The following is a 25958-nucleotide window of genomic DNA, read 5'->3' as shown; positions in this document are numbered from 1 at the left end:
GTCAGGCGGGAGGGAGCAGCGTAGGTGATGGAGATGCAGAGCTCCGAGGGGCTGGAGGCAGGGGAGACGGGGTGATGTGCACCGGCCTGCACCTGCTCCTGTCCTCCCTCCTCTCCGGGAACCCCGCAGGGCCCCATGTGCCCCGGCCTCCTGTCCCACCCCAGGGCCCAGCGCAGCTTGGGGCTCCCACAGACTTCGGGGTCTCTAAAGAGCCCAGGAACGACAGGTCCTGAGGTTCTGACCTGCCCCTTAGCCAGGAGAGGCCAGCCCGCTGTCCTGAACGTGGTTCTGGGACAACACTCAAGAGGCAGCCACTGCCCACCGCCCCGAGGCCAACCCCGAGCAGCCAGGGAGCCAGGGGGCCACAGAGAAGCCGGAGTTCACTTTCCCAGGCAGAGCCGAGAACACCTGCTCCCTCCCATCGCAGGGGCCCAAACCCACCCAATGCCCCCATCCCCCACGCTCCCCACGCCCCTGCCCAGATCGATAGCGGCCAGGGGGGCCGTGGGGACTCCTTGGCCAGAGCTCCAACCAGCTGCTCTGCAGGGAGGAGCCGGTGTGGGAAGCTAGCTCCCCCTCTCCCCTTGCCCCCATGATCTGAAACATGACCCACTTCGCACCAGCGGGAGGCGGAGGGAAAGAGAAAGCGGAGTAGGAGGGGGAGGGAGTCCAAATCCCCTACTTGCCTGAACATCAAACTCCTGCAGGAGGCCGGTGATGGTCTGTGGAGAGAGGAGAGCGATGGTCAGTTTCACCAAGGATCCTTCTCCTCCAAGCTCTGCGCCCGTATCAACCCTCCCTCCTCTGCACAGCTGCCCTAATCCCTTCCGAAGGGAGGCCTTTCATCTCAAACAACAGTCCCGCTGGAAGGGAGACACGTCAGCTGGATTCCTCTGTAACTACTCTGTTGCCTTGGTGTAAAAAACGATCTGAGGGTCCCAGCTGACCACAAGCCTGTGAAAGGCAAGACCATCGTCATTACCTGTGGCCTGGTCTCCGGGCCGCCGCCCTTGTGCTACACTTTTAAATCTGAAGCCCGACCATGCCCCTCTCCTCGCATATCTTCCCTGGCTGCCCGTCTACAGGATGAAAACTCAGTCTCTCGCGTGGACACGGAGAACAGAGACCTCTGCACGTTTTCCTCGATCCTCCGGTTCTGTTTCTAGCCCGCACCCCATCTCGCACCAGAGCTATCCAGATGTGGAGCACGCACAGCGAACAGCATGGGCCGGCGGACAATGGCCCGCCACCTGCTTTTGTCAATAAAGTTTTATTGGAACCCAGCAAGCCCGTTCACTTCCATGTTGCTACGGCTGCCTCCCTGCTGTAATGGGGAAGCTGAGTGGCTGCCATGACGGCATGGCCCGCAGAGCCTGCAGCAGTTACGACGTGACCTTTACAGAACAGGCGTGCGGACCCTGAGTGTGAAATCATAACAAGGGCTTGGCAGCTTCTAAACTCAGCTGCCCCCTCCCTCCCCACCCCCATCCTCCACCCGGGCAGCTGCCCTCCCATCAGAGGTCAGTGTCTGTGTCTGTACAACACAGAAGGGAAAGCCTGTGACAGCACTGGCCTAAACCAGAGCGGCCACTCCCAGCGCCACCAAGGGAACCGGTGAGCAGTCCGTTCGCAGGGGCAGCTGGCCTGGTGTGGCTCCAGGTCCCGTGCCCAGAGTAACTACGTGACCGAGGACAAATTAAGCTCCTCGAGACTTAACTTCCTCTTCTGTGAAACGGGAACAGTCCCAGAACCCCGTTTCCATCCGGCTGTTCGCACGAGAGAACCCTTGGGGCGTGGTGGCCCGGGTTCGCAGCAGGGCCTGGTCTCCATGCAAATTCCTGCTCGAAGGGCATCTGGTCGACCTTAGAACAGGTCTGGGGACTGGATGCCCGAGGGTCATGTAAGGCCCTGGAAATCGTGTGGTCTGGCCCTGCCAAGGCACTGGGGTGAGTTCACTAAACGCTGCAGGCTGATTTCTAAGTTGACATTCCGTAGGGCCCGAGAATGATGTGATAAATATCCAGGTGGCCTGGGGGGGGAGGGGGAATGGTGCCCACCCCAGCCTTAGGGTCACTTCCCTTTCGAGCCTGAACTTCACATTTTTGAAAAGAGGGGCATCGTCACAGGCAGTTTTACCGCTCGGTGAGAGCTGGGAAGGGAACACAGCTTAAAACACGATGTCACTCTCACAGCAAGTGTAAAGGCTCGTGGCGTTTCCATAAATGTAAATCCATAGTCAGAACGGCCAGCCCAGGAGGGACCTGCCCTCTCTCTCACGCGGAGGCCTGGCTGACGGGAAAGGTTTGGCCGAGAAGATGATAAGAACTGACACAGCGGGAGCTCCAGGGCTCAGCTTATCTCCTCTGCGCCAGATGAGGTTCCAGGTCCGAGCTGCTTCATATCGGCGGCCCACGCCATCCTCACCGGGGCCCAGGACGTAAGGCCCAGTGCCACTGGCGTACAGCCGGGGACTGGAGCATAAAGGCGGAAGCATTTGCCAGCGGTGGACACGGAGCTGCCGAGGGTCACGGCCAGCATCTGAAGCCAGGCGGGCCCCAGGGGTGGGGTGTGACCTTCACCTCGAAACATGGGGGCAGACAGGGCCTGAGGGCAGTGGGCTTTCGGCCGCGTGTTCTAGAACCACAGATGTCAGAGGTAGGGGGCACCTCGAGGAGCTCCAGTTCAAGGCCCTTCTTTGCTCATGGGGTCAGGGAGGTGTGGGCAGGGGCCGGGCCCGCAGTGCCAGAGCACGCAGCGGCCACGCTGGGCCTGGCACGGTACCTTTGCCCCTCTGCACACCTGGACAAGGAGACCCGGGGAAACAAGGAAGTCGTGCACACGTGTGTGCCTGTGTCCATGCTGTGCACACGCGTGTGCCTTGCATGGCTGTGCATGGGACGGGGGGACCGGGAGCTTCTCCACTCACCTCCCCTTTCTCCACCAGAGGCTTCACCTCGGCCAGGTCCACGTCCTGCAGCTCCCGAGACATATCGTTGCTGTCACCTGCCTGGGAGGGGACAAAGGCCAGGAGTCAGCACTTCCTGCTGAGGGATGGTTCCAGAAGGAAGCAGATCCGGGGCTAGAAAACACGCCCTCATTCTGCCCCACAGCTTCTACCTTCTGTACCTGTCACCAGGCCCCTCCTACAGTCACCGGGCCCCTCCCACAGGTCACCGGGCCCCTCCTACAGTCACCGGGCCCCTCCTACAGTCACCGGGCCCCTCCCACAGGTCACCGGGCCCCTCCCTCAGTCACCGGGCCCCTCCTACAGTCACCGGGCCCCTCCCACAGGTCACCGGGCCCCTCCCACAGGTCACCGGGCCCCTCCTACAGGTCACTGCGCCCCCCCCCCCAATACCCACATCACCACCTCAGCCTTGCCCCTGAGACAGAACTGAGGCTCATGGACACAACCACCTTTCTAATGAAACAGACAAATGGATTCTTAAAACCAGTCCTCACATCTAGTCCGCCCCCACCACCCGATTTCTCGCTGCATTTTGGAAGGAGACCCACACCCCCAGGTTGACACCCAAAGGGGACAGGAAGTCGCGGGAGGCCCCCCGTGTGCATGCATGGCACACACTTCCTCCTCCGTGAGCCTCCGAATGTCCCCAGCAAGGGGCCTGCCAGGTGGAGGTGGAATTTTCAAACCGAAGGAGCCAAAGCAGCTGGGGTGGGGCCAGAGGAGGCCCCGGGGCTGGGGCACGGCAGGAGCAGAGGACAGGGGACAGCGCAGAGCGGGGGAGGCACAGGGTCCCGGAGGGTGGACCTGCCGTCACCCCCTCCCCAGGAGCCGGGCTGGGGCGGGGCAGGCACTGAGCACACACACGCCCGGAGCTTGGTCTGGGAGCTGGAGATAGAAACGTTTTGTATTCTCTCAGATAACGGGCAGTGAAGCCCCCACCAGCACCGGGCGAGGCACACAGGCCCGGAGCGAGGGTGAGCCAGGCACGGAGGGAAGCGGCAGGGGGCCGGGTGTCCCCCGCACAGACCTGGCCTCCCGCATCCGGGACCGACCGGCAACCTCCCACACACCTGGCCGGCGAGGCCCTCCACTGTCAGGCTCCAGAGCAGAAACCCAGGCCCCCAGCTCCCCAGGGCCCCACAGATGCCACGCCGGAGACAGTGCAGCCTCTGAGACCCCAGCCAGCTGGGCTGGTGCAAGGCCCAGCACCCGGGACCCCTAGACCCTCCCAGTGAGGCCTCTCCGAGGCGCTGACACATGGCATTCTGAGAAAGATCCCCTGCGATGGTCTGGTCTGGGAACCCCCCGTATATAACTCCCCCCAGCCCATCACCGGCCCCACAAGAATGCCTTTATGCAGCCTTTGGAGTCCAGGTTCCAGAACATTCCGAAAACAAAGTCCTTTTTATGTCTGCGCGCATTCCTGGGCTGCGGCCAGCCCGGAGGCCGGAGGCATGAAAAGCCGAGGTCTAACAGCCTTGCTAACTCAGCGTGTCCGTGGTCCCGAGACCCTGGCCCCACAGCCACCTCGCCTACACCGCCCAGAGAGCCTTCCAGAAGCCCAGGCAGCTCCGGCCCTCCTGCAGAGAGGGGCAGGACCCAGGGTGCAATTGCCCTGGCAGGGAGGGCGGGCCGGGCCCAAGGCTGCCCGCACCGGGCAATGGGCAGGGAGACAGCTGGCTGCCCCGTCCTGCCAAGCTGGGCCGGGTGAAGGCCAGCACCTGCCCTATCTCAGTTGCCTTGAACTCTGCAAACGTGTGTGTTTTCTGAGGCTGTTTGTCTAAAGCAAACCTTATAAGGAAGTTCGATATAGAAAAACAGATTTACATACACCCTTCCCCATCCCCCCCAAAAAAAGGGGAGGGGGAGCAGACATGCTTTGGATGAAGTGGGGGGGGGGAGCTTAACACCCCCAGCAGCCCTGGCTCCCCCTCCCTCCCACCTGCTCCTACCCCATGAGCCAAGACCTGGCCTCAGAGACCCCTGGGGTTCCGGAAGCTCAGTTCATGCTTCCTGGGCCAGACCCTCCTGTGCCCAGCACTGAGCAAAGCCCCGTAACAGACTATGGCCAGGGCCCCGCCATGTGGCAAGCAGGGGTGTGGCCGTGAGCCAGCAGCCCGGGTCCTGCCCGCCGAGCTCCCATCTCCTGGGGCAGGTACTCCCCTGGGGTCCCCGCACCGCCCACTCAGGACCAGTCGGGACGGGCTACCCCACGAGGCCACGCTGTCCTGCAGGCTGGGCAGACGTGGCCTCCGTGACCATTCCCCACCCCGGCCTGCCCACCTGGCCTGGGGGACACTCGGAGGCGGAGGCTGGAGCCACACGGCAGGGTCAGCAGCCCCTGGCCGCGGCCCCCAAGTGCCAATAGCACACACACCCTCCCTCCCCACCCCGGGGAGAACCGAAAACACCCGGGCACTTTGCCAAATGCCCTCTGGGGGCAAAACCACTGGTTAGCAAACACTGGCCGAGGGCGGCTCCTGGTAGGAATGCAGAGATCTGGTGGATCAGACTCTTATTCAATCTCCTGTGCCTGCACACTCTCACACTCTCACACTCATACACTCTCACATACTCACACTCTCATGAACTCACACTCACACTCACACTCACACTCACACACACACACACACACTCACCCTCTCACACACTCTCTCTCTCACGCACTCACACTCACACACACTAACACTCTCTCTCTCTCTCACTCACACACTCACACTCACACTCACACACACCCTCACACACTGACCAGCTGCAGGTTCTGAGGACCAGGCTGAAGTCCCAGGGGATGGGGGCACGTCACCAGAGGGGTCAGCACAGGTGGGCGGCCGGGACGGAGGGGCCGCTATGGGTGTCACACTCTTCCTGCTGCGTCTCGCTCTCCCTCCAGAAGGGTGGCTGCTGGTTCAAACCCACGACCCCAAGGCCAGGAGGCCCACGGGAAGGAGCAGGTTTCACACAGACGCTGCCTGGTAGGCAGGGCTGATCGCCTTCACCGGGAGGGGGGGCAGTGGGGGCTCCCTGGTTTGGGGTGCTCCCTTGATGCCCCCCTCCCATCGTCCACACCCGGGGGTCACCCCCGCCCTCACGGCCCTGCTCGCTCAGCAGGCTCTCCCCTGGGCGGAGGCCGAGCGCTGGATGCCACCCCCCTCGCCGCCTCCTGGAAAGTCCCAGCCCAGCATGTCGGCTGAGAAGGGCCAAGGTCATCGTCGTTCAGCAGACAGTGGCAAGGCCCGGCCACACGGGCGCCGTGGGTAGGAGCCCAGATGTCCCCTCCCGGCCTCCTGCTCCGGGCAGGAGGGTGGATGTGCGGTCCCTCCAGGAAGCGCAGGCGAAAGCCCCTCCGGACAGTGAGTTAGTCAGGACCGGGCTCCTCCCGCCAAAACCCACTCGGTGCCAAAACCGGGCCCACGTCACATTGCCAGCTGCCAGCCGGGTTCCTATCACCATGTCTTCCTTTCGCTGTCTCTCTCCCCTCCCCCGGAAAGGAACTCAGAGAAAACCAACGTCCGACAAGTGGCAGGGGCCAGGAGCAAGGGGAAGCTTGGAGGGTCAGACCAGGCTGTCGTCAGTTATTGGGTCTGTGATTCCCACCAAGCTAGCTGACCTCTTAGCCTCGGTTTGCTCATCTGTAAAATGGGCCTAAGTAACCCTGCTCCCAGTGAGCACCAGGAGGGCACAGAGAACCTGCTGCATAGCTGCTCAGTGAGCCTGTGCAGAGTCCCTTCCTGGTCGCTTCAGAGACCAAGGGCCTCTGTGCAGGCACAGCCTATGCTTCCTACGCCGTCAGCCCCACAGAGAGCCAGCAAAGACGGGGGGAGGGGGGAGACAGAGCAGACACCTGGCAAATGCCAGGTGAGTTTTCAACCATCAGACCTTGGGGGTCTCCTCTCCCTCAGCCAGGCTGGGTCCTGTGCCAGGAGGGCCCAGGGGATACTCCTCAAGGAGCTGGGCCTCCGGGTCCCAAGGGAAGCCAAGCCCGGGATTTGCCATGACCCGGAGGACCGAGGACAGCGGGCAGAGGCACCTCGGGCAAGCTGAGGCTGCAGGAGAGCGGTGAAGACTGTGGGGAGAGGGACACAGCCCACCATTCTCAAAGGCCGGGGCGGGGGGTGGGGACTCAGAGCAGCAGGAACCCTGGCTTGGGAGTCGGGCGTGGGAACGCGCCACCCTCTCGCCACATGACTTTGCCCGTGGCATTCACGCCCATCTGTGAACTATGCAGCCTGTGCTCCATGCCATCACATGGTCCGTGGGAACCGTGGACAAAGAGGTCGCGGACACGGGTCTCACCAGGGCCTGGCCCACTCGGCGCCGCCCGGATCTGCCTGGAGGTCCCTGTCCCGCTCCTGACCCCAGGCCCCTCGCCGTCTGCGAGACGGGAGCCTCCCTCCAGCTCGGGCACACACCTAGGGCACCCAGCTAGGCCCATGGTTGGCAAACTCTGGCTCGGGAGCCGCGGTTTGCCAAACACTGCCTTAGGCTGTGGGTGCCGGTGTGTGTGGGGGGGGGGGGCACGCCTCCAGAAGTCCTCCAATGAAGCAGAGGCAGAGGGCGGGAGAGCCTGCTGACACCCTGTGTCCATTGTGACGGTCAGCACCAGCCGGCTTTGTCCGCTGTTTGGAACTGTTTCCAGCCACAGTTCTTTCCAGCTCACTGGCGCTTCTAGGACCAGCTGGCAAGGGGCTCGGCATTGTCCCGGAAGGTTCCAGGGAACAGCGCCGGGTCCCCGGGGCCTCATGGGAAGTAGCCTGGGGTACGCCCGGGCCACCCCACCTTACTGTGGGTGTGCTCCTCGGTCCTTTCTCACCCAAAGAGGTTCTGGGGACAAGCTGCAGGGCCGTGCCTGGGGTTCTGGAGGCTCTGGACATTCCAAACCCGGGGCCTTCACGCTCAGATTTCTTTCTTTCTTTTTAAAAAATATGTGTTTATGGATTTCAGAGAAGCAGGGAGAGAGAGAGAAACATCCATGATGGGAGAGAACCAAGGGCCGGCTGCCTCCCACAAACACCACTCTGGGGGTCCAGCCCGCAACTGGGCACGTGCTCTGGCCGGGAATGGAACCGGGACCCCCTGGCGCATAGGTGGACGCACAGCCCCTGAGCCAGGCCAGCCGGGCTCTCAATGTTCTTTCTTATGTAATCAACCTCGGCAACAATCAGGACCTTCGAGGACGTCCTCCCATTTCGGGAAGGAAAGCGGGGAATACGCTCTCCAAGCCAGCACAGCGGTGCAGAGAAGACGGCACCTGGGACCCGGCAGCTCACGGAATGCTCTGATGTGGACGGAACAGAGCAGGATCGCTGCTCAGCAGGCACCCGCCAACCACACATCCCCCGGGGCAAGGCCGGAGCAGGCACCGCCTTCCTCTGTGATCCCCAGATGCCAGGCACCCGGAGAGGCGGGCGAGGGTCTGGGACCAGGCAGCAGGAAGCAGGGGGGTCGGCGGTCATCATTGCCCCCCCCCCCCTTCTCTGCAACGCCACCCTGAAACCTGCAGGCCCCTTCTCGGTGGAGGTTTGGCAGCTGGAACCATTTTTTCTAAAATATGTTTTTATCGACTTGAGAGAAAAAGGGAGAGAGAGAGAGAGAGAGAGAGAGAGAGAGAGAGAGAGAAACCTCTATGCAAGAGGAACATGGATCGGCTGCCTCCTGCACACCCCTATGGGAGACGGAGTAGGCAGCCGGGCGTGTGCCCCAAGCGGAAATCGGACCCTTGACCTCTTGGTGCACGGGCTGAAGCTCAACCCACTGAGCCACACAGCCGGGAGGTAGCAGGAATGATCTGTTTGGCAGACTTTCAGAGGCAGGGGTGGGGAACGCCAACCGGCGAGCCACATAAGGCCCCAGAAACCAGGTAGCCTGGCCCTGCCAAGGCATCAGGGGGGAGTTAATGAAATGTCTGACCCGATATCGCAGACTGGCTTTTAAGTGGGTAGTTCTGTATGGCCCTCAAATGACGTTTATAAATATCCAAACGGCCCTTCCTGCCCCTGGCCTGAGGGGACACATGTAGTAACCAGAAGCCGAGGACACGGGTCAGGCGGCAGGGTTTTTCTGCGAATCTCGGGGACAAGCCTGAGCTCGCTGGACGACACACAAACGGGGCCAGTGTTCGAGGAGGAAGCGGAACCAGATTCTTCCTACAAGCCCTGCGACCCAAGACGGGACGCTGGCCACGGCCACAGCGTCCTCCCCGCAGTGGGGCCTTCCGACCTTCCCTGGCACGGAGGCCCAGGGCCTTCCTTCCGAGGGGAGGTTTCCTTCTGACCCACGCGGAGTGTCTGCTCGGTGCCAGGCCCTCGGGCCCAAGGTGGTGATACAGAAACAGCCCAGAATGGTCCAAGGAGGGCAACATGGGGACCGGAGGGCACCCCACCCGCCTGCAGGACGGCGTCTGGAGAGTGCAGGGGGCCGGGCGGCGGTGTGGAGAGGGGCAGGGGGCCGGGTGGGCGGCGGTGCGGAGGAGCCGGGTGGAGGTGTGGAGAGAGGCAGGGAGCCGGGTGGAGGTGTGGAGAGAGGCAGGGAGCCGGGTGGAGGTGTGGAGAGGGGCAGGGGGCCGGGTGGGCGGCGGTGCGGAGGAGCCGGGTGGAGGTGTGGAGAGGGGCAGGGGGCCGGGTGGAGGTGTGGAGAGGGGCAGGGGGCCGGGTGGAGGTGTGGAGAGGGGCAGGGGGCTGGGTGGCGGTGTGGAGAGGGGCAGGGGGCTGGGTGGCGGTGTGGAGAGGGGCAGGGGGCCGGGTGGAGGTGTGGAGAGGGGCAGGGAGCCGGGTGGAGGTGTGGAGAGGGGCAGGGGGCCGGGTGGAGGTGTGGAGAGGGGCAGGGGGCCGGGTGGAGGTGTGGAGAGGGGCAGGGAGCCGGGTGGAGGTGTGGAGAGGGGCAGGGGGCCGGGTGGAGGTGTGGAGAGGGGCAGGGAGCCGGGTGGAGGTGTGGAGAGGGGCAGGGGGCCGGGTGGCGGTGTGGAGAGGGGCAGGGGCCGGGTGGCGGTGTGGAGAGGGGCAGGGGGCCCGGTGGAGGTGTGGAGAGGGGCAGGGGGCTGGGTGGCGGTGTGGAGAGGGCGGGGAGCCCAGAGGCCGCCCCACAGCAGTCCTGTCGTCAGCTGCAGAGAGAGGGCACAAATACGAGGCCCGGCCAGGACCAGACTGAGACCAGCAGCCAGGAAGGCCAGCTTGCAATGAACCAGGGCACCAGGTCCATGGTCCAGGGACAGGTCCGGGTCCCCGGCCCTGACCTCTGGAGAACGTCACGTGTGAGAATCACTGGCAGAAGCCTGCGTGGTGTTCCCACAGACGGAGCCCTGTCCTCACTCTTAAACATGAATTAACTCAGATATCACTGCACACCCTGAGGCCGCGGGTGTGAGTCTCATTTCCAGGGGAGGACACTGAGGCACTGAGGCCCGAATTGCCTGTCTATCCCCATCCCCCCCCCCCCCCCCCCCCCCCCCCAGCCCCAGGGGCAGCTCTCCAATCACCCCCACGTGTCAGGGAAAAGAACACGGGTTTTCAGGTCCAACTCTGGGTTCAAAGCCTGGCTCTCCCACGCTGAGCCCCAGGCTGCAGGCCAGAGTCCCTTCGATGCACTGGCCTCGGTCTGCTCATCCATTCAATGGAGCCAACAGAACCAGGGCCGCTTGGAAGACATTAGGGTCGAGGGGATGCGGCCGCTGACCCGGAGAGAAATGTCCTGCCCCTCCCTTGACCCTCCCGCTAGAATCTTAGGTGCTGAGTCATCGCCCAGGCTCGGGGCGGCTCAGGGAACTGAGTCATGCCTTGGATGGGGTTCCCTGGAGCCGGGCCCCATCAGACAAGCACCCAAGCAGCTCGGCGGGAGGTTCCCGGCACCCCGGGGCCCCAGCTCAGATCAGATCCTCAGTCCAGCCTGGAGGGGGCAGCCTGGACCCAGCCAGCCACCTCAGGGCGGGCGGGTGGCATGGGAGGGAGGGGGGAGGCATGTGGCGCTCTTACTGGTCAGACGGCTTTCTGTTCGTGACTCAAGCACACCTGATGTGCCCTGAACACACGTAGACACACGAAACCCGCCCGCATACCGCCGGGCCCGTTCCCTCACCTGAAACTCCTCGAGATCCGATTGACTTCTACACTCTGGTGGCACTCCGACCCTCTGCCCGCCCCCCCCCCCTCACCCCAATCCCCACAGGAGCGGGGTCTGGAGAGGCGGTTCCAGTGCTACCCGGGCCTTGGCGAGTGGCTCCCTGTCTCTGGGCCTCAGTTTGCAACTGTAACATGGGGAGAAGGGGACCAGCCGCCGGGGGGAGTGCGTGGTTCCTTTCCGAGTGATCCAAGCAGCAGGCGGCAGGCCTGGCCTCGCTGGCTGTCCCCGGAGAAGCCAACCACGGGCTGTCCTGTCCGCAGAGACCACCTGGGCACCCAGACCCTGAGCCCCTCCCCCGTGCCAGGCCCTGCGCCAGGCGCCAGGTGACAGGTGACAGGGCGCAGCCGGCACCGCCTTCCTCCTCCCCCTCCCGCAGCTCATCCCGGAGGTCACAGGTCAGGCGCACCCGGCTTTCACTCCTGACACCGACCACTGTTCCTCTGGGGGTGTCTCACAAGTCCTGACTCTCCCCGCCCCGCCCCCCAGCCTGTGCCACCCCAGCAGGGGGCACCTGTGGTCTGTGCCGCCCCCCACCCCCGTCTCCCCTGGCTGTGAGCCCGGTGCAGGCAGGTGCTGGGCTGGCTCTGTCCGCCCTTGCTCATTCCTATTTGCCTTCGGGGAACTTGGTAGAGATGCCAGCATTTCTCTGCAGGAGCAGGCGGGGCGGGGCGGTGGGCCTTGAACCTGGGTTTTCACAGCACGGCGGTGTGCATGTAGATACGTGTGCCTCCGAGGTGGCCAAGAGAAGCCCAGTACGGTGGGCCGGGGGGGGGGGGGGGGGGGAGGAGGTATGAGGGGACTGAAGCCCTCCTGTGTGGGCCCCCGCTCGGGTTCTCTGAGAACCGTCTATCTTCCCGAGGATCCACAATGGCACCCTACAAACTCAAGTGCCCAGCCATCTGGGAAGAGCTGGTCTGGGCCTTGCTAACCACTGCCCACACCGGCTGCCGGGCACCTCCCCCGTCCCTGCCACAGATGGGGCTGCCCCTGCCCGCAGGGGTGTCTGACAGCAGAGGCAGAGGCGACAGACAGCAGAACTGGGGGGAGGGGGGGGAGATATATGTTGGAGGTGAGGGTAGAGGGATGGAGTGGGGTGGGTTAAGAGAACCATCCACTAAAACCCAGCTTCAGCTCCTCATGGGCCAGCGGCAGGGCCAGCGCCTCTCCCTGCACACGCCCTGCCCGCCCGGGGCTGAACCAGAGACCATGGAGGGAGGCGCTCCGGGATGGCGAGCCCTTCCAGCTGTTCTCGCCCCTGGAGAGCAGGCCGGGCAGGCCAGGCAGGGACAGGAGGAAAGCGGGGGAGGGTGGGTGGAGGCGAAAATGACGCCATCCCTAACCCAAACCCAGCCGGCGGCACAGGGCCACCAGGGCCCGCAGGACCCTCCGGGCCAGGGCACCCATCACGCGCAGCCCCAGCGCCAGCCCCGGCGCCAGCCCCGGCCACCTCTGGGGGCGCACCCCGCCCGGCCGCGCGCACACTGGCTCCTGCGCATGTGGTGGGAGCTGGGACACACCTCAGACACACTCTCTCTCTCTCTCTCTCTCTCTCTCTCTCTCTCTCGCGCACACACACACACACACACACACACACATACACACACCCAGGCGTCCAGGCTCCACCAGCCCCGCTCTGCAGAGACCTATCCTTTCTGGCTCCCTCCGTCCTTTTGGGAACCTGACACACCCACACCCCTTCTCCAGCCTCCGCTCCGGCTCCTCCCCACCCCCTTTCCACACACGCGGGCGCGCACCATCCTCCCTTCCCCAGACACCCCACTCCGGCGTGGACCCAGCCTCGACCCCCGCCCCCTCCGCGCACACGCGCCCCCACCCCCAGGCCCCCCTCCTGCTCCCCCTCCGGCGGCGGTTCCGGGAGGACCTCGGGGAGGGGGGCCCAGGTGTGCTCCCCGCCGGCTCTCCGCCGCCTCCCAGACCCCCGGGACCCCGCACCCCCAGCCACAGGCAAGAAGCGCGGGGACTCCCTGTCCCCTCCTCTTCCCCATCCGGAGCCTCCCGCCCCGGAGGCGCCCGCGCCCCAAAGCCCTCCGCCCGCCCGCGCCACCCGGGGTCTCCGCGCGCTCGCAGCTCCGGGGACCCCAAAGCGCGGTCCCCGAGCTGCAGCAGCCCCCGCAGGCGACGGACCCCCCACCTCCCCGGGCGAGAGGAGGAGGGCGGGAGGGCAGGGGCTTACCCAGGCGGAGGGAGCGCGGCCACGGAGCTGGAGCGGGGCTGGCGGGGAGGACGGAGCAGAACGAGAGCGAGGATGGGCGTGCGCGCTGCCCTCCGGAGACCAGGCGGGAGCCAGGCGAGGTTTGTTTATGTCCCGGAGGAGGGAGCCTTTATAGGCGCCGCGGCCCCGCCCCGCCCGCCCTGCCCTCCGCGGGGACACACCCCCTGCCCGGCTCCGCTCCCGCCCCGCCCGCCCGCGCCCACCTCGGCTCCTCCGGCCGCTGCCGGCGCCCGCCGGATCCGCCGCCTGTTGCGCAAGGCCGGGCAGGGGCGCGGCGGCGGGGCGGGGCGCGGGGCCCGGCGGATCCCTCCCTCCCTCTCCGGCGAGGCCTGGACCTCTGCTCTTTGCAGTGGGGTTTGCAGTGGGCGTACGTGCACGGGGATGCGTGTGTGTGCTGGTGCGTGTGCGTGTGTGCGCGCGCTCATGTATGTGCGTGTGGGCTCCCGCGTGTCCCTGGGGGTGACAGAGCGGCCCTCCTCTCGGCCTCCGAGTTTCTTCTTCTGAGTCCCATTGCGCTACACGCTGACATCCCTTAGGGGGCAACTCCCCGGCTTCTTCTTCCAGGTCTTAGCTCCTAAGCCCCCGGGGGCCGCTTTCCTGCCCCGAAGCCTCCGGCGCTCCCGCCCCCACCAGCGCCCCAAGATTCTCTCTCCTGGCCCCTTCTCTTGTTGCATCTGCTCTCGGCCGAAATCCGGGGACCCCTGGCATCTCAGCCATCCTGACCCCCCCCCCCATCCTAATGCCTGGCGAGCCCCTGGAGTCCCTTCCTCCCCGCCCCCCTTTCTAAGCCCACCTGCCCCTCTGCCCCCAAGGCCCTCTGGCCTCTCCCCCGCTCCTCCTCCCCCTCCGGAGCCTGGCTGGGAAGTCTCAAGGCTCCTCTCCTGGTTCCTGGAACTGCCCTGCACCCTGTCCACCCTCACCGCCTCTGCCTCTGCGGGCCTGTTGTTGTTGCTCAGCCTCTGCCTGTGTGTGCTCACCCTGCACCGCACACTGCAACCCCCGGAGGGTGGCTCTTTAGAGTGGTAGGAAGGGGAGCACCAGGTTCTGATGAACCTCGGGGAGTGCGGAGCAGGCTCTGGGGCGTTGTAAATGCTCCCCGGGTCCTTCTGATGGGCAGCCCTGGAGAGAGACAGGCCGCTGGAGGAGCACCACTGCGGAGGAAAGGGATGTCACCGACATTCCTTGGCCCCAGCCCCCTGCCAGCCTGGCACGTCCAGGCTTCTGTGCCCTCGCCACCCCTCCCCTCCTCCTCTGGCCATTGGGAGCCTCCTCCCTCTGCTCAGAGCAGGGCTCTCCCCTGAACACCCCGTTACCTCCCTGGGCCCTGACATCTACTGACCCTGGCATTCCAGCAATACGTTTTATATATTTTTATCGATTTCAGGGAGGAAGGGACAGGGAGAGAGAAAAACATCCATGATGAGAGAGTATCTTTGATCGGCTGCCTCCTGCACTGATCCCCTCCTACTGGGGATGGAGCCCACAACCTGAGCAGGTGCCCTTGAACCAGAATCAAAACTGGGACATTCTGGTCTGCAGGCCAGCGCTCTATCCACTGAGCCACACCAGCTAGGGCTCCACAAATATTTATGGAGCCTGTGCTGAGCCAGGCTCGGTGCTTCGCCACCGGAAAAAAACACGGAGAAGGCAAAGTCCTGTCCTTCCGGGGCACAGCCCAGAGCCCGGCTCCCGATGCCCCCGCTCACAGGAAGGGCAGCCAGGCCAGTCCACTCGGGAGCTGGATGGGCACCTGCGCCGTCCAGGTGCCACACTAGACCTGGGGGCAGGGCGGTGACCGGAACCCTGCCCTCTCCCCAGCGCCCTGTTGTCTGAAGACCCTCTCGTGCCCCACAATCCCTCCAGCAGCATGCTGGTGCCCCCCCACCTTCATCCATGTCACTGACTTAGGCTGCTCGGGAGCACCTGTGGCTTGCTTCCTGCCCGAGACCAGAGCCTGGGGCTCAGAAGCCTCCTCCTTCAGAATCGCATGCAGACCCACGTATGGGGCTGGTGCGGGGCGCTCTGCCTGGCGAGCTCATTTCCAGCCCCTTTGAGGAGGTCTCTGGGCAGAGCATGCAGAGCAGTGCAGGCCCGCAGCCAGGGGCCCCCACGTTGCCCAGGGGGAGTGCGGTTTGTTCTGAGGAGCCCCAGATTAACAGAGGACAATGAGCAGGGAACTTAGGGGGAAGGGGAGGGGTGGTCCCAGGAGCACAGGGAGGAGAAAAGAAAACAGTAAAGGAGAGTTTTCTAAAACCAGGTGGCCTTAGCCCGTTTGGCTCAGTGGATAGAGTGCTGGCCTGTGGACCAAAGGGTTCCAGGTTCGATTCTGGGCAAGGGCACATACCTTGGTTGCAGGCTTGATCCCCAGCCCTGGTTGGGGGCACCTGCAGGAGGCAACCAATCGATGTGTCTCTCTCACATCAATGTTTCTCTCTCTCTCTCTCCCCCTCTTTCTAAAAATCAATGGAAAAATATCCTTGGGTGAAAATTAAAAAATAATAATAAAATAAAATAAAACCAAGTGAAAGGGGACCCTTGCAGAGTCCCAATCAGCTTGGAAAAGTGCCCGTGGACCCCACGCTCCCACTCCTAAGCCCCGCCCAGCCGGCTTCTTCCTGTTGCAGTGGACTGTGGCCTCTCCCGCCTCATCCGCAGGCAGCCCGAGTTGTGAGGCGCTGCTCCGGGAAAGACTGGCTTCGGGGCACACCCAGGAGTAGGATGCTCAGTCGATGGCAGTGGTTGTCAACCTTCCTAATGCCGTGACCTAATACAGTTCCTCATGTTGTGGTGACCCCCAACCATAACATTATTTTCGTTGCTACTCCCTACCTGTAATTTTGCTACTGTTATGAATCATAATGTAAATATCTGTGTTTTCCAATGGTCTTAGGCGACCCCTGTGAGAGAGGTCTCAACCCACAGGTTGAGAACCGCTGTCGGGTTGCCTAAGACCATGTGGATGTGTGAACTGAAAGGACCCCGGGGATCAGCCATTCCCAAGCCTCTTCCTGGGAATGGGTGAGGAGCCAGGCGGAGGGAGATGCAGGAGGCAGTGGGAGTGCCCGGGGAAGAACATGGGTGCCGGCACCTGGTGGCTGTGGTCCTTTGGGCGGGTACCCCACCTCTCTGCGCATCCACGGAAGAAGTGGTGAGTGGAACCAGCAGACTGTTTTTTTTGTTTTGTTTTGTTTTGTTTTTAAATATTTTTATTGATGTCAGAGAGGAAGGGGGAGAGGGAGGGAGAGAGAGAGAGAGAGAGAGAGAGAGAGAGAGAGAGAGAGAGAGAGAGAGAGAGGGAAACATCAATGAGGAGAGAGAATCATGGATCGGCTGCCTCCTGCACGCCCCCCACTGGGGATTGAGCCTGCCACCTGGGCCTGTGCCCTGACGACCGGGGATCGAACCATGACCTCCTGGTTCAAAGGTGGATGATCCACCACTGAGCCACGCCGCGGGGCTGGTTGCTATGTGCTGAACAAATCTGTGTAGCACGGCCACGGAGGCACCTACCTACTGGCCTGCTCCCCGGCCTTGGCCTGGCCCCCAGCGGCTGCCCCCCTTCCTCCGCTGCCCTCTCCAGTTCTCTCCATCCCTGCCCGGCTGCCACCTTGAACCACCTCGCTCACCGGTCCTGCCCACTCCGCCGGCCATGGCTCCTGCCGCCGCCACGTTCCCCAAGGCCTTCCGTGGAGATGGCCTCGCACGTGTCCAGACTCCTCTCCACCCAGTCACCCGTTACTCACCGCTTTCCCTCGAATACGCCCCTCACGCCTTCACCTCCGAATCTCTGGCCAGGCTTTGTTCTTCTTCTAGAAAGCCCTCCCGCACCCCTTCCCCTACTAAGGAGATCTCACTCCTCAGGGGAGCGCCAGGCTGCGGGCACCCAGGCCAGCCCCCCGCCACCCGCCCTCCTCCTGCAGGGAGGCGTATCCGAGGGATGTGCACTGACCATGAGTGGGCGGTGGGAGTGACCTGTGTCACGTCCGACGGGGATGGGAACGTGAACAGCCGGCCTGTGACTCACCCCACTCACTCCTCACGCCTGCCACAGCCACCAGCCACACTCGGAGGGCGGATGGCGGGGGCTCCATCCGCCTGAACCGGAGGGAGGAAACCTGGGCAGAGTCCCCGCTGACCCCAGCAGGACCTGGGCCCGGGGGAGAAATAAACCACGCTGCCCTGGGTTCGGAGGGTTTGCAGCCGGATCCAGCCCATCCTGCCTGAGTCACTGTCCCAGGCCAGGAAACCCCTCTGGCTCGCTCTAGCTGCATTCGTTTTGTTTCCACTCAATTCCTCGCTGTCAGCATTTACAACCCATCACCCACCGTGTGAGGTGCTAAGGATTAAACAATGGCACGACTGTCCAGCCAGCGTGGCTCAGGGGTTGTCTTAGGAGCCAGGAGGTCACGGTTTGATTCCTGGTCGGGGCACAGGCCCAGGCTGTGGGCTGCATCCCCAGGGTGGGGGTGTGCAGGAGGCAGCCGATCCAGGTTGATTTCTCATCGTTGATGTTTCTCTCCCATTATGAACGTCTCTATCTCTCTCTCTCCCTCTCCTTTTCTCTCTCTGAAATCATTTTTTTTTTTTTTAAAGCCATGACCACATAATTGCAATTGTTGCGAGTGTTCAGTAAGAAGACCAGGTCTTAAAAGGCCCTTCTGACCCAAACGCTAACCGATGCTGGGGGTCTGGAGAGGCCTCTGAAAAGAGATATGGGAGCAGGTGAGGCCTGAGGGTAGAGGAGGGTGAGCGTGCCCTCACTGAGTTCTGGCCCTCAGAGCACTGCTTGCTTTCCTGTGTGTCAGTGAGAACTCTGTCGTGTGCGTGTGGCAGTAAAAGACAAGGCACACCCAGAGGAGGGTGGCTTCAGGCGCGGCTGGCTCCAGGGCCTGGGGTCCCCGGCCTCCGTCTCTCAAGCTCTCAGTCTCCCCCAGGTACGTCTGACTCCAGTTCCTGTGTTACATTAGCCGACATCAGCCCTCCTTCGCTGGACCTGGTGGAAAACTCTGTCTTGGTTTATAAATTATCCCGCCCAATAGGAAGGCAAGGCTACATCATCATCATCATCATCATTATTATTATCACCATTACCATTATTCTCTCTGAAGCCAAACCCTTGCTGGGAGCCTCCTAAGCCACAGCACGGGCTCTGCAGGGGCCGTGGCTCCCTCTCTCTGGACGGAGACTGGAACAGTCACCCCACACGGTGTTCTAGCAGCCTGCGCCTCTGCCCACCACCAGCACCAAATGCAGTGTTGCCATCAGCACTCTTTCCCCCCTCCCGCCCCTCCTCCCCCCTCGGGGATCCGGGCACAAGCATTTACCTGCGAGCCACGGCACCAGACCCGCATATTTCACAGGGGAGGGCAGGCCCGGCCGGGAGGAGTCCGTGTTGTTTGCGAGATACTAGAAGATCAAGGCATAGCTGCGCCGAGCCACCGCCAGCACAGGAGGGCGGGGAGGGGAGCGGACAAGCCCGGGCCTCCACCGTAGCCCGGTTCAGAGGGTTCACCTGGCAGCAGAGAGGCGTGTGCGGTGGCCTTTCCCGCCCGTGGGGGCGGTGCGGGTGCGTTTAGCCCCATTTCACAGATGGGGAGGCTGAGGCCCAGGCTTGGCAAATACCACAGAGCAGCCCAACCCTTGGCCCAGGCCTGGCAAAGTGACTGCATTAGTTATTACTATTCTTGTTCTTGTTGTTGTTGTTATGCTTTTACTTGGGACACTTTCTGAAGCTAAATCGGCCCACAGACTGCGTGTCAGCTGGACAGGGTGCTGGTGACATGGGAACATCCAAGCGGCAGCTGTCTCCTCGGAGGAGGAGGCACAGCCAGGGTGTGTCAGGAGAAGAGGGAACATGGCTGCCACAGCCTGCACCCCCCGCCACCACCACCACCCACACACACACACACACACACACACACACACACACCAGCCTGCTAGGGGACAGAGAACAGAGCTCCCTCGGCAGCACCTGGGGCAGGTAGATCCTCAGTCCCCCGTCTGCACAAACACCCAGGCAACCCCTGGTGCCCACCAGGTTGAAATGTACACTGAGTGGCTAGATTATGATGATCTATGAACACATAATAATCTGGCCATTCAAAAAATATATATATTAGAGGCCCGTGTGCATGAATTTGTCCATGGGTGGGGTCCAGCCAGCCTGGCCCGGGGGAGGGGACATGGGCGGTTGGCCAGCCTGCCTGCTGGCGAACTCCTGGTAGAGGGAGCAATTTGCATATTCGCCTTTTATTACATAGGACACACACTGAGTGGCCAGGTTATTTTGTGTTCAGAGATCATCATCACTGGCCACTCGGAGTGTGTTTGCCCAGGGAGTCGGCCACTTTAGTGTCATTCAGCATCAGCAGGACCTGGTTCAGTCTGGAGAGTAGTCTACACTCGGAAATGTTCTAGAAATGATCGTTACTCGCACAATAAACACATAAACACATTTCAGAAGTAAATATCCCCTGTAGAACTATGAGACAGTTCAGAGATGCTCTAAGCACATAGATACATCCATCCATCCAAGAAAAGTCCCTCTCCCTCCCTCTCAGAAATCAATAAAAACATGTTTAAAAAAAAAAAAAAGAATGGAGATCTAACTAGCTTGGCTCAGTGGATAGAGCATCGGCCTGCGGACTGAAAGGTCCCAGGTTCGATTCCAGTCAAGGGCATGTACCTTGGTTGCGGGCACATCCCCTTTGGAAGGTGTGCAGGAGGCAGCTGATCAGTGTTTCTCTCCCATCGATGTTCCTAACTTTATCCCTCTCCCTTCCTCTCTGTAAAAAAAATCAATAAAATATATATTTTTTTTTAAAAGAAGAATGGGGCAGTCCCAGCCTTTCTCCTTGTCTCTGCCCCTGTCCTGCTGTCACCACCTCCCTTTCCTCCTTCTCGCCCTGAGCTCCCCTGCCCAGCGCGCCTCCTGCATGGACACAGACAGAATGTCTCACCTGAGGCTCCTGGAAGCAGCGGTGGAGGGGCGGGGCTGCCAGGGCCTGACTGTCTACCCACGGAGAGCGGTTCAGCCCCCACGTCACAGAGGGGGAAGCCGGGCCGCATTTCTGAGTGTAGACTACTCTCCAGACTGAACCAGGCAGGTGCTGGGCCAGGGGTCCGGGGCTCAGGAGGCCCGCTGACGCTCACTGAGTACACAGGTGCTGGGAACCCTGAGCTGTGTGCGTGCGGTAATCACAACCTTCCCCACATCTCCGAGACGCCAGGGGCTATTTTGAGTATCCTTGCCTTATAAATAGAAACACCGAGGCAGAAGCGCGCTAAGCCAGTTGCACAAGATGGGCCAGAGAGGAAGTGGTGGGGCCGGGACTCCAACCCAGGCAAACGCCTTCCAAGTCTGTCCTCAACCGCCACGTCTGAACTGGCCCCAAACCCACACGTTCTCTTCCGGAGGACCGAGTTGCTTCTGAATGCAAGTCACTGCTACAGGCGAGGAACCTCTTAGCCCTGGCCAGTGTTGCCCGGTGGTTAGAGCATTGGCCCGAGGACGGAAGGGTCCCGGGTTCAATTCTGGCCAAGGGCACCTGTCCAGGTTGTGGGCTCCATCCCCAGTAGGGGCTGTGCAGGAGGCAGCCGATGAATGACTGTCTCTTATCACTGATGTTTCTATCCCTCTCCTCCCTTCCTCTCTGAAATCAATACAAATATTCAAAATAACAATTATCATAATAAATGCACTCGTTATGTCACATGGGATGAGGCTGGGAGCCAGCCCTCCCTGTGGGGGAAGGACCTCGACCGCCAGAGAGTGGGCACCTGGCCCTGGGTCCCAGGTCTTGTGACTCCAAATCCAGTTTTTCCCCAGGAAGGGCTGTACCCCAGAAGGCACCCTGGGAGGCCGCAGAAGGAGGCTCCCCCAGGAAAGGGGGCGTTGCTGATGATGTCACTCCCTCGCCCGCAGGGACAGTGGCTGAGTTCCCGGGAAGAGAGATAATGTGTTGACTCATTAACAGCGAAAGGCTTCCCGTGGCTAATTATTAATGGGCGCTGGGGAAGGTGCTTGTTCAGCAGCGGGCCAGGGCCCCCGGGTGCCAGGCAGCCCTGGTCTCCTGATTTTTGGAGTCACCTGGGTGACTCAGAGTCTAGGCTATCTGTCTCCCTGACTCATCCCAGGGCTGAGGGCTTGGCCTCTCCTGTCTGGGTCACCCCCATTTCCCAAGGCCGATGGCGGCCTCACCTCCCTCCTCGCTACTCACCTGCTCCCAGGCGGGCTGCGGGGACGGAAGCTCCTAGTCCCTGAGGCCAGGTCTCAATCCCAGGAGACCTTGGCCAGACTGTCTCACCTCTGCAAACCTCAGTTTCCTCATCCTGGAACTGGGAGTGATGACTTAACCCATTAGGATGATCATGTGACGACTCAGTGAGTTGCCACCACTGGCGTTAGCCGCTCTGAGCCGGCCACCCTGGCAGCCGGTGGCCTCAGTCCCTTTGCACATGTGTCTTCCCTGGCCTCTCTCTTCTCCCCGTGGGGAGGGACGGGTCTGTGGGGAAGCATGCTTCACTGCAGTGATAAGCGGTGGGATTCTGCTCTGTTTCCTCGGCAGTCCTCGAGGTAACTAACCCAGCCGTTCTGAGCCCTCCGGACCCAGCAGCAGGGCTCCTGGGCCCCGAGAGAGACAGAGCCCTCGCCGGCTTTGGTTTGGGGAAAGCCTGAAGCAGGAAAGATTTTCTGCCAAGAATATCGGCGGGAAGGAGGGAAGCTTGAAGGTGGGAAGGGAAGACTCGCCTGCCTGGGGTGGGGCAGGGTCTAGGGCTCTGTTAGAAGCTGGGACCCTTGGCCCCGTGCCTGGGGGAGGGGGAGGGGCTGAGGTATCCTAAACCGGCCCTCTCCGGAGGGTTCTGGGCCAGGCAGCACCCCTGCCAGGAGGAAGCTTGCATTGCCCAATGCCTGGCTGCTCCCTGCCACCCTGGGCACGCTGCATGGCCTGGACTGGGGGCGGGGGGTGCCCCACTCACACGGAGCCCGGATTCCCACAGCGCCATCCCACACAGCTGGCAAAATGGGGCCTGCGCCTCGGGTTGCATTGGATTTGGAGAAAATAGGGCAATGGGTGTTTTCCGTGTGTCTGCACACCGGCACGGGTGCAGCCCCGGCTCCTGGGGACCGCACCCCGAAGGACAGACGTGGCGGGAAACGGGGTGGACACGGATCCATGGGGCGGCTTCCTTGGTGCTGAGGCCGAATCCCAGTGGAATGAGATGAACAATCAGCCACCTTTCCTGGACTCAGCGGTCCCACGCGACCTGTGACAGCTGTCCTAGCCCGCACACGGTTCCAGCATCCGGGAACGGGACAGCTCCCCGGGCACACGGGAAACACGCGTTCTCCACGCTGCCCACACCGGTCCTCGGCGACCTCGGCCGTGACCTCCAGCGTCGGCAGGAAAAGGCACCGGGGAATTCAGCTTCGACCAGAGGAGTGCTCGGGCAAATGCCTTCTGTGCGGCCCCAGGAGGGATCTGTGGTCACTTGGGGACCCATCAGGGGTCCCCTCCTTCTGAGGCCTTCCAGGGTGCCATCTGGGGGAGGGTCCCCCCCGTGGTGCCCCCGAAGGTCACGTGGGATGGCAAGGTCACACTGAGGCTTTGTTTGCCGTGTGGGTATCCGTCTCTTCTCTTTGGGGCTCTCTCTTTGAGAAAAGTCTCCTGGTCACCAGGGTGTCCCCGCCACAACGGGCCTGGCTGGCACACAGCAGATGATGCTTAATATAAAGGTTGACCAGGTGGACGGATGCCTCGCCAGATGGCAGGCTGGCCAGGGTGGCCAACTTGGATCGCCCACATAACCGGGGTTCAGCCTGGTCATTCCCGGGAGATCTGGGCCCACCATTCCCGGTGGTGAGCTGACCGTGCGGATGGAAGAGCCAGCGGGCTCTCTGCAGGGAAGCTCTCTTGGGTTCGAGACTGGAGTTGGTGGGACAGGGAGGAAGGCTGAGAGATCGGGGACCTGAAATCGGGGGTTGGGGGGGGGGGGGGGAGAAGGGGACTTGAACAGGGGAGGAGAAGCCTGGAGGGGTTGACAGTCAGCAGACAAAAGAGGAGGAAAAAGGCTGATGTGGGCGGGGCACCTGGGGTTGAGGGGCGTGTCTGTGCGCTCCTGAGGGCGGTCCGCCCAGACCGGTGTCTCCCTGCCTCAGCCATGACGTCTCTATCCTGCCCGCGCTTGTCCGCATGCTCGGTCACGTCCTCCTCGTCCTCCACATCCTCCTCGAGCCGGGCGCCAGGCTCCCGGGAGGCAGGTAAGCCTCTGGCCCCGAGCCAGGCGCGTCTGGCAAAGCTCACCTGCTGGGTGGGGCCAACCTTGGCATCCGGCCCCTCCGCTCCCTCCGTAAAGAAATCCCCGTTTCCAGTTTCCACACGTGGGCACTGACTCTGTCTTTAAGCATTTCCAATGAGATGTCCTTTATGGCTTTTTAAAACTATATATATGTTGTTGTTTGTTTGTTTGTTTGTTTTATTTCAGAGGGGAGAAGGGAGAGTGAGAGAGAGAGAGAGAAACATCCGTGATGAGAGAGAATCATGGATCGGCTGCCTCCTGCACGCCCCACGCTGGGGATCGAGCCCAAAAACTGGGCCTGTGCGATGACCAGAAATCAACCCATGACCTCCTGGTTTGTGGATCGATGCTCAACCACCGAGCCACGTCAGTCGGGCCTTTGCATGGCATTTTATTTTTATTTACTTATTTATGTATTTTAAATATATTTTATTGATTTTCCACAGAGAGGAAAGGAGAGGGACAGAGAGCCAGAAACATCGATGAGACAGAAACTTCTATCAGCTGCCTCCTGCACACCCCCCACCGGGGATGTGCCTGCAACCAAGGTACGTGCCCTTGACCGGAATCGAACCCGGGACCCTTCAGTCTGCAGCCTGACGTTCTATCCACTGAGCCACACCGGTTCTGGCTGCATGGCATTTTAGTCCTGCCTTCTCCTAAGACACAAAACAGCGCTCCTCATGCATTCACCCGTTTGTCCATCCCTGTTCCCCGCTGTGAGCAGACTGTCTGCTCTCGCACCGAACGCTTCAGGCGAGGAAGGGATAGAGGCACCCTGCCCGAGAGGCCGGTGGGAAGGTGGGCAGGAGGTAGTGGTCGCTGGCACAGCTCACACTTGCTGAGTGCCACGTCCGGGCCTGGCCCCCTTCTAAGGGCTTTCTCTGTGGGAAGACTCGGAACACAGAGGGAGAGATTCTCATCGCCCCCGTGTTACCAATAAAAACAATGGCGCAGCTGAAACTGGTGTGGCTCAGTGGATAGAGCGTCGGTCTGCGGCCTGAAAGGTCCCAGGTTCGATTCTGGTCAAGGGCTTGTACCTTGGTTGTGGGCACATTCCCGGTGGGGGGGGGGGGAGGGAGGGGAGCGTGTGCAGGAGGCAGCTGGTCGATGTTTCTCTCTCATCGATGTTTCTAGCTTTCTGTCCCTCTCCCCTTCTCTCTGTAAAAAAAATCAATAAAAGATATCTTTAAACAAACAAAAAAAAACACACACACAAAAAAAACACACAATGGCACAGAGAGTTCAAGGGAGAAAAGGTCACAGGGCGAGCGTCAGGGCTGGGCTGCCATCACACAGCACCGGGTGGAGGCCACAGCCATCCATGCTCTCCCTGAGCTGAAGGCTGAGGGCCAGGGCCAGGGGTCAGCGGGGTCAGGTTCCTCCGAGGCCCCTTCTCCTGGGCCGGTGGTGGTTAGTCATGGCCTCCGCCCTGTGTCTGTGTGTGGTCTCCTCTCTGTGACTTCACGTCTGTGCTCTGACTAACCTCTTCGCACAAGCACAGCAGTCAGCTTAGGTGAGGACCCACCCTCATAACCACGGTTTAACTCGATTGCAGCTAGAAAGCCCCCGTCTTCGAATAGTGTGAGTCCGAAACCCATCTGAGGTCCCGGGGTTCGGACTCACACACAGGCATTGAGGGGGACACAGGGCAGAGCTGGATTTGAACCCTGGCCCAGAGCTCCAGAGTCCCCGTGCTTGCAGCCACGTGGTGCCTCTCACTGAGAACTATCCGGGTGTCCCCTGCTCTGGAACCCTCCGATCTGGGGTTCGGAGTTCTCTGTGGCTCTGTTCCCACTGTGACCATCTTCCTCCCGACAGAATGGATGCATGGATCCCGGGTTAAGTTACCCAGAAGCGAGCACAGAAATGCGCACGTTATTTCTGATCCTCCCAACAGCTCTGCAGGCGATGCGCAAGCATACCCATTTTACAGATTAGGGAACCGAGTTTCCGAGCGTCTACATGACTTGCCCGGGGTTTACTCAGCTCCTGGCCTTGAGTGGCCTTAGAGGGCCGAGCCAGATTCTTCCCTTCTGCCCCGTCGTGTATCTTTGAGGCCACAGAGTGGGCCGTGAGGCCAGACAGTGACAGGAACGTCCTCTGCCCTCCGAGTTCCCCAAGGGCCTCCTCGGCCGCCACGTGGCTGTGCCCGGGGGATGCAGCCGTGGTGCTGGCCGCAGGCCGTGGGGCAGCTTTCCGTCGGTGGCCGGGAAATGCCTCCGGGGGTGTTTTTCCCAGGCTCCCGGCAGGTCAGCCCAGGCCCTGAGCACGGTCTCCGGGACACGTCCTGAGGGGGCAGGCCAGGCAGGCGAGGCAGGGCCGGGGCTGAGTCAGGGCGCCTAC

At 61.9% G+C, this 25958-nt stretch overlaps 1 protein-coding gene across 2 annotated transcripts in view; it reads right to left on the bottom strand.

Annotated features, from left to right (window-relative positions):
- The window catches only part of NDRG1 (N-myc downstream regulated 1), a 37069-nt gene extending 22353 nt beyond the window's left edge, over nucleotides 1-14716 (bottom strand). The window contains exons 1-4 of one of the 2 annotated variants that reach the window (XM_036437529.2): nucleotides 14710-14716; nucleotides 8717-8719; nucleotides 2927-3007; nucleotides 687-722 (exon numbers count right to left, since the gene is read on the bottom strand). In XM_036437529.2, coding sequence (XP_036293422.1) covers nucleotides 687-722; nucleotides 2927-2989 — 99 coding nt within the window. In that variant the 5' untranslated portion in view covers nucleotides 2990-3007; nucleotides 8717-8719; nucleotides 14710-14716. Of the gene's footprint in view, nucleotides 1-686; nucleotides 723-2926; nucleotides 3008-8716; nucleotides 8720-13274; nucleotides 13398-14709 lie in introns of those variants that run through there. The other variant, XM_036437528.2, reaches the window with a different exon arrangement.
- Nucleotides 14717-25958: the final 11242 nt, after the last annotated feature.

The sequence above is a fragment of the Pipistrellus kuhlii genome, unplaced genomic scaffold (genome assembly GCF_014108245.1).
Source record: "Pipistrellus kuhlii isolate mPipKuh1 unplaced genomic scaffold, mPipKuh1.p scaffold_m20_p_14, whole genome shotgun sequence".
NCBI classification, from domain to species: Eukaryota; Metazoa; Chordata; class Mammalia; order Chiroptera; family Vespertilionidae; genus Pipistrellus; species Pipistrellus kuhlii.
Note: the sequence above shows the minus strand (reverse complement) of the source record. Positions and strands in the feature narration are given on the sequence as shown.